Source organism: Nicotiana tabacum, chromosome 15, assembly GCF_000715075.1.
Source record: "Nicotiana tabacum cultivar K326 chromosome 15, ASM71507v2, whole genome shotgun sequence".
NCBI classification, from domain to species: domain Eukaryota; kingdom Viridiplantae; phylum Streptophyta; class Magnoliopsida; order Solanales; family Solanaceae; genus Nicotiana; species Nicotiana tabacum.
In genome coordinates this window covers 91248789-91257428 of record NC_134094.1, presented here as the reverse complement: position 1 = coordinate 91257428, position 8640 = coordinate 91248789, and the positions used below count along the sequence as shown (strand labels likewise).

Below are 8640 nucleotides of genomic sequence, written 5' to 3'. Positions count from 1 at the left end.
GCAAGGTGTAGAAGTGTAGTATGAGTACAACCGATCTCATGTACTCAATAAGTATCATAACTAACATCGGCGAGGTAATAGAAGAAAGAATTATAAATGATACTCGCTATCACCTGTACAGTTCATAATTTCAACAAGTATAGAACATATATATTATCAAATCGAAAAATATCAGATAAAATCACCTTGGTGCTCACAATTCTTTATTTTAAAGTGTTCGGCTTAATCACAATCCGAATCGATGTTCAAATTACAATTATTCACTTTAGAAAAATTTAGACAAAAACTCCCAATTTCTCTTTGAAAAAGCTTTAATCAAATGCCAAAATCGAAGATGAAATCATAGAATATAATCAAAACCGAGTAAAAAATACTTACCCCAATCCATGTGGTGAAAATTCTCTCCAAAATCGCCCAAATCCGAGTTCCCCAACTCAAGATGTGATAAAATGAGCAAACCCTCTAATTAAATACACTCGACCCAGACATTTTCGCAAATGCGAACAAACAACCGCTTCTGCAACATCACTTCTGCGACATAACGTCCGCTTCTACGAAAACAACTGGAAAATCGACCACTCGCATCTGCGAAAAACCATCCACTTATATGACAACGCAGGTGCGACACAAAACTTGCATCTGCGCAAGATCTCGCTTCTACGCCCCAGCCATTGCTTCTGCGCTACCGCAGATGCATCCCAAAATTTTGCATCTGCGATGTTTCCAAACTCAGCCCCTTTCGCTTCTGCGTGGCTTCTACGACCACCGGTATGCATCTGCGGACCCACATCTGCGTCCATTCTTCCGAAGATGCAGAAACACCAGCACCAGACCCTCTACAACAATGCAACATGAGACAAATGATCTGAAACACGTCTGAATCTCACCCGAACCTCTCGGGACCCCGTCCGAACATACCAACAAGTTTCAAAACATAACACAGACCTACTCAAGGCCTCAAATCACACATAACAATATCAAAACTATGAATCGCACCTCAAATTAAATTTAATGAACTTTCGAACTTTCAACTTCCAAAACTTGTGCCGAATCATATCAAATCAACTCGGAATGACCTCAAATTTTGCGCACAAGTTTTAAATCACATGACGAACCTATTCCAAATCCTGGAGCCACAATTCGAATCCGATATCATCAAAGTCAACTCCCGGTGAAACTTATGAACATTCCAAACTTTTAAATTTTCAAATTTCGCCAAATAGTACCGAAATCTTCTAGAAACATTTAAATGCAAATTCGGGCATACGTCCAAGTTCAAAGCACTATCCGGACCTGACGAAATCATCAAAACTCCGATCTGAGGTCAAATACAGAAAAGTCAAATTTGGTCAACTCTTCCAACTTAAAGCTTCCGTGTGGAGAATCCTTCTTCCAAATCTATCCTGAATCACCTGAAAACCAATATCGGCGATTCACACAAGTCATAATATATCATATGAAGCTACTCAAGACTTCAAACATCTGAACGAAATGCAAATACTCAAAACAATAGGTTGGGTCGTTCCAAAAACACTGTAAAAGAGATATACATCTTTACATGCATCAAAATATTGGAGTAACTATCGTTGCTGCTGAATTTTATTTATTATAACCTAAACAGAAAGAATTTCAAAGAAGAACAGTAGTATTAAATAAGGTTGCGGAAACCAAAAGAACAAAAGATAAAAGAAAGTAATTCATACTTCAAAGTTCAAAGAAATATCTGGTATAAAAATCTCGGAATTACCACAATCGTGGTATAATTATTTGGTATAAAAATAATATTATAATTATAGTATAATTAGTCTCAGAATTACAAGTCCTAAAATTAAAAAGTTCAATCAAATATGAGATAACATCATCTTGCATTTTATATCAAAATTGTTATTCGAAATTTTGTGGACAAGGTTGAATGCTAGAGTTTCGAGAGAGTAGCTTCGCGATCGTGAAGAACAATGCACTAGACACCAGCAGAATGGCTGAACCTGTAACTTTAAGTCCAAAATTGATCTGTAGCCTATCTGAAACTCATCCGAGTCCCTCGGGCTCCAAACCAAACATGCACATAAGTGTAATAATATCATACGAACTCGCTCACGCGATCAAAATACCAAATATACACCTGAAACTATAAATCGGACATCAAAATGCATGAAATTTTCAAAGAAACTCAAGAACTTTCAAATTCACAACCGAGTGTCTGAATCCTATTAAATTAACTCCGTTTTGTACCAAATTTTGCAGACAAGTTTTAAATAGTAAAATGAACCTATACCAAGTTTCAAAACTAAAATCTGAACCCGGTAGCAATAAAGTGTACCTACGGTCAAATTTCGAAACTCTTTAAACCTTCAAATTACTAGTTTTCAACAAATCACGTCAAATCAAGTTAGGGACATTTGAATTCAATTTCGGGTATCCGCCCAAGTCTAAAATTACGATACGGACCCACTGAGATCGTCAAAATATCAATCCGGAGACGTTTACATAAAATGTTGACCGTAGTCAACTCAAATTATTTTTAACGCTAAAATTCATATTTTCTCCCATTTTTTACATAAAAACTTTCTGAAAAAGTCACGAACTGTGCACGCAACTCGAAAAATACTAAACGGAGCTAATCGAGGTCTCAGAACACGGAAATAAGGGCTAGAACTCAAAATGACCTATAGGGTCATCTCATGTGCCTATTATCAAGGCGTCGTCAATGAAGCAAATAATGTTTTAAATCAAAAATTTATTTAACTAATGCTGAATCTAGCATAACATTTGGGCAAGTTTTATTGCTACTAATGATAGTTTTGAGTAGTATTTGATTTAATCTAGCATAATTACAGGTTGTCTGCTAAAAACACAGATTTACTACGTACATTCTTCGAAGAAATTCACTTCTTGTGATGTCATGGTTAATTACCCTAAGGCAATGAGAGCTTATCAAAGTTTTGACTCTGATATCAAGTGAAAGATCTGATTATTTAATCCAAAAATTTTAGGCAAGTATGAATGGAGTGGTCTAAACATTATAGATCTCTTTGAAAACCTTACATAAATGAAGACGACAAAGATATTATCTACAAAGTTTCACGGATTCAACCTTTGACATGTAGTCAAGCTAGAACTCCTCGACAATGTGATTATTTAGTTATTTTATTTCCTTTGTAGAATGAATAAACTAACTTCCAAATTGGTTTATCTGATATTAGATCGTTTCACTCTTCTTCACAAGTTTTTTAGTTTATCTTCTAATGTAGCACCTAAGGATGTGGTCAATCAGATATAGGAGAATCGTGAAGTCTCATGTTCAAATTTCAGCGAAGGCAAAACATACTAATGATCTTTTCCTATCAGCTTAACCTTCGATGGACATAATTATTATGTATTTGTACTGCTGATAAAGGTATTAGGTACTCAGTAAAATAATCAAGATAAACGCAAACTGATCGAAAAGAAAGAGTTTATCCCCTGTTGTATACTATTCCTGCCACAAATTAAAATTATCAGTTCAACACAAACGAGGTACTTTCCAAAGATTGGAACAATTCATTAATACAACACCACCGTTATATATATATATATATTAGAGTAACTATCGTTGATGCTGAATTTTATTTATTACAACCTAAACAGAAAGAATTTCAAAGAAGAACATTAGTATTAAATAAGGTTGCGGAAACCAAAAACACAAGAGATAAAAGAAAGTAATTCATACTTCTAAGTTCAAAGAAATATCTGGTATAAAAATTTCGAAATTACCACAATCGTGATATAATTATTGGTATAAAAATAATATTATAATCATTCAGAATTACTAATCCTAAAATTTAAAAGTTTATCAAATATTAGATAAAATCATCTTGCATTTTATCTCAAAATTGTTATTCAAAATTTTGTGGGCAGGGTTGAATGCTAGAAAGTTGAGTTTTGATCACGCGAGGTAGTTTGTTAAACTCCTCACATGATTCACGAATCTAACTATTCAACAATTGCGACTACACCATTCTTTTAGGCTGTTTGTCCTCATTTGTTTTTACCCTATTGCCCTATTCTTTCTTCTAATTTACAAATCACGTTAATAGCGACGGAGTTCAATTGAATCTTCAGCATCTGTGTAAATAGAGTAAAAATAAATTAAATCAAAAAGGTGAATTCTTACAGTTTTTCATTTGTGAATACTGCCAAAACCATCAAAATTATAACCCCTCTTCAAAAATATAGTTTTTTTTTTCTTTTATTTAATTAAAAATGAAACTTATTTAACTTTGAGAAGTAATATTATTTTTAGAGTAATAAACTTGCATAACCATACAATTTTGTTCTAGTTCACTTTTGAAATATCTGAAAATATAACATTAAATGTAAAGTATGTTCTTCATGTGTAATTTACCTTTTTCTACTTTTCTTACTGTACTGGAGCACTTTCGGTTAAGTAGACATCAATGTTTACTTTTACTCATGAACGTATTTTTGTACAGAATATAATTGCACGTGTTTTGCTATTTTTATATTATTGAATATTGAATATATTGGAATTGACATATTCCAATTTCATCACTATCTGCTCCCGCCTCCCATTAACAATAAACATATTGTTTCGCATTTCATTAGGACATCTGTTAGCATTTTGTTATTTATCATACAAGAAATTAAGAAATGAAAGACAAATCACAAATGCAATTTGCAAATGTCCTGTTAAAAAGTGACAAAATAAACTCACATAGAGAGGAAATTTGTCTCTAATCTCAAGCTAGTGGAGAGTGCAATAGACAACATACAATTCTTAGACAACACATTTTAAGTGAAAATTAGTTTCGTGTTTCAGTATCAATATTTCATAGTTTTGTTAGCGCATAGGTATCTACAAAAAGAACACTCCATAAAAAAACAATTGATCTTTACCAGTTCATTGCTAATACTGGCTCGAAATAAGTATACATATTAAAATATTTGTGCATGTTACGTTCTTTCTAGATCTAGTAATGACATGGTCAACGACATTACTCTTTTTATTCGTTTTTAATTTAATCCCTCATTTAGCAAAAAGACAATACTCACTTCTGACAACTTGGTTATAATATGGAAAGCAATGGGCATATCTGTCCTAAAACCGATAAGAAGATCTAAGAGTTTAAATTTCAGTTCTAACAATATAAAACTAACCTGCTTGCAGGTTAAATTATGACATCTCTCCGAAAAAATATGAAATTAAAAGATAACTTAAATATAAACTATATATAAACAAAGCCAAACAGTCCATTCCCACATAGCATCACTTATATTTCTCCCAACAAAAAGCCTATAACTCCTTTTTCAACCTCCCTATCAACACAGAGTCCCAGACTTAGCCAATTTCATATTAATATAATTCTAATTTGGTGATTTAAAAAACAACCATTTTCTCCTTTTAATCCATAAGATTTGCGAAAATGGATGGTGGCCAAGTTCCTCAAGGGCTAACAGAAGAAGAATTTGCAGAATTGGAGGCATTGATTCAAAATTACCATACCTTTGACCATCTCCCCAACACTTGCACTTCTCTTATAACACAACGCATTGACGCACCTGCGCACGTCGTATGGCCCTTCGTCCGCCGCTTTGACAACCCTGAGAAGTACAAGCACTTCATCAAAAGCTGCAAGATGACGACAGGTATTGAAGTGTATGACCATCTAACCTAAAATATTATCAAATTTTAAATGAAACAAATAACATATTGAAATGTGTGTGATAATTTAATCTGTATAAATTTAAACGAGTAGGAATAACACAATTTTAATTATTTAACTATATATTATGTCTCAATAATAGGTGAAGGTGAGGTCGGCAGCATAAGGGAAGTGACAGTTGTATCAGGAATACCTGCATCCACAAGTACAGAACGCCTAGAGATTTTAGACGACGAGAAACACATCCTTAGCTTTCGAGTTGTAGGGGGTGAGCATAGGCTGAACAACTACAGATCAGTTACATCAGTGAATGAGTTCAAGAAAGATGGAAAAGTTTACGCCATTGTTTTAGAGTCATACATTGTGGATATTCCAGAAGGGAATACTGAAGAAGACACTAAAATGTTCACAGATACAGTTGTTAAGTTGAATCTGCAAAAACTTGGTGTGGTGGCAATGGCTGCTTTGCATGGCCACGAATTATAGGCGGATTCAGTATTTAAATTTGATAGGTTAAATATTTATGTTTTCACTGAATGCACTTTTGTAATCTTGGGTCGAAGTTAAAGGTTTGTTACAATTCTAATAATTTTTCATATATTATATATTTGTTCCGCGTAAAATATATTGGATCCAGTTAAAGTCATGAATTGTACATTGCATCTGCTTCTAAATTGATAGCGGTGATGAATGGTGGCAGTGGGCGGTGATGATTTGGCAGTATCTCTTACACATTTTCTCTTTTTTCCTGTAATAAAGAAAAAGAAAACACCTCTTGAATAGTACTATTTCTTAGTGGTTAGCATTTGGTTTTCTTGCAAGTTGGAAATTGTTTGTATATTTTTATTTATTTCTTATGCTCTGTTGATTGTTTATATCATAAGCAGGGGCGGATTCGGTGCATTAGTTATGGGTTCTCATGAATTCAGTAACTTTTACCTAAATTCTGTATTTGTATTGTAAAATTTATTAAATGTATAAAAAAATTTAGTTTGAAATCCAATCCGTTAATCTAATTATTATTGTATATCAACTTGAAATTTTTATAGAAACCCATAAAATTAAAATTATGAATCCACTTTGATCATAAGATCTTATTTTGTTGACTAAGACTTTTGGTTAGAGGTGCTTTGGGTGCCATTGAAACACTTTGGCGGCGTATTATTTTTGTTTTCTCCAATTAATGATTGCTTCATTTCGTTCGAATCTTTGGATAAATTTTTCATGTTGCAACTATCTTTTGCTTTACTTTTACCAAGTGTAATACAAACAGCTTTTTTTTTTTTTTACATGTCTAACTATTATTAAGATTACATGTAGTATTTTTATTTTATTTTAAAGGAATGATAATAGTGAGACAATTCTGATCATAACTCCGTGTTATCTGATTTTTACTTGATAGAAAAACATGGATTTCTACATACCATTCAAGACATGTTACAATTATGAATCCCTCCATCGCAAAATCATTTTTTAATAAATAATACTTAGTTTCTACGATAATAGTGAATGAGATCAAAGTGGAACCGTAGATCACGAGACTTATGTCGACTCCTCATAATATTTCTCTATTGTGCGAATCTTCAACAGCCAATTAAACTGCATAGATATATCGATTTTATTAAAATTTCCAAACCAGGAGTTATTCATTTTACCAAATGAAACAAGAAACAACTTTATGCACAACTGACATCATACTTAAACTTACAAAAATGAGAAACTACCAGTTATGTCAATAAGCAAATTAGTACAAAAATTAGCCAATTTATAAGATATTATTAATATTAGGCAAATGCTACTAATACTAGCCAATTAATTATTTGTAGAAAAAAATGTCAAATTTCTGCTTTATTTTGAATGGGTGTTGTTGGAATAGATTAGGTACATCTTAAGGAGTTTGAATCTCAGATTTTGGATGATTTGGTGGAGTTTTGAGGTGCTATGTATCACATATGTATCATATGTATATCACATGTATATTCATGTATACATGTGTGTGAGATACATGTGTGTGAGATACACATTTGGTACAAGTGTCGTTGAAGAATTTTGAAACTCAACTTTGACTAGATACCAAATCAATCTAAATCACCTCCAATCTTCTTCAAATTTTGTATATTGACTAATCTATATGTTTTCAATGAAGTTCAATCAGACCCATTGAAAAATGTCCCTTTTTTCTTAGGTTTTTGAAATGTAGTATATTTTTTTATTTGTGTTTCATCACCTTGTTTGCTATCTCATTCATGAAATTTTCTTTCCATCTTGCATTTATTATACCTGATCACGCTTAAAAATATGTAAAGAGATATTCGCGTGTGATTCTTGGAGAAAAAGAATCCTTATTTATCTAGATTTTTAATTTTTGTATGCGCTTGGCTAGTTTTGATAATGGCTAGAAATTGATACGTTTAGACTTATTTTTGACATTCCATAAGATTATCTATAAAACTAGATGAGGAATGGCCCATGCACGGCACGGGCCAACACTTAATTACAATAATAATTTTCTTAATTGTATTACTCCAACCAATTTGTAAAGATCATTTAAATTTATTTAAATAAAATATTTAAAGATATAAATTTTCATATGCGTCTTTATTCAATAAAAATTATTGCATCTCTGAGTTAGCCATTTGATTTTAAACTTATTTTGCTGGAATTAAACATCAACGAAAAAAAATAAAAAGGTTATCAATATATCATGAACTTGCTTTTTCTTTGTGTTTGTCTTGTCTTTTCCTCATATTCTAATTTGAAATTTACAATAAATTTTTTTAAGCATAGGCTTATTGGTAGCACAAAAGTTCATAGGCAAAATATTTTGGTAATTGTTTAGCACGTTAAATTTAAGAGAAAGAAGTCCCTAATTTATTTAAATCACGTCAACTTGTGTACAACCAAAGAGATTGTATTTTTCTTCATTGATAATTCATTTGTTAATAGTTTTAATAAGATGAGATATCTTCTTTTTGCA

At 32.1% G+C, this 8640-nt stretch overlaps 1 protein-coding gene across 1 annotated transcript; it reads left to right on the top strand.

The window, feature by feature from the left end:
- Positions 1-5197: 5197 nt before the first annotated feature.
- LOC107792970 (abscisic acid receptor PYL2-like) lies at positions 5198-6383 on the top strand. Its single transcript, XM_016615238.2, has 2 exons — positions 5198-5646; positions 5806-6383. The coding sequence occupies exons 1-2, from the start codon at positions 5424-5426 to the stop codon at positions 6147-6149; spliced, it is 567 nt and encodes a 188-aa protein (XP_016470724.1). The 5' UTR covers positions 5198-5423; the 3' UTR covers positions 6150-6383.
- The last annotated feature ends 2257 nt before the right edge of the window (positions 6384-8640 follow it).

Excerpts from the sequence above, each read along its gene's own strand:
- LOC107792970 (XM_016615238.2), top strand. The coding sequence starts at position 5,424 with ATGGATGGTGGCCAAGTTCCTCAAGGGCTAACAGAAGAAGAATTTGCA. Across the intron at positions 5,647-5,805 it reads AAGCTGCAAGATGACGACAG|GTGAAGGTGAGGTCGGCAGC; the intron begins GTATTGAAGTGT and ends TCTCAATAATAG.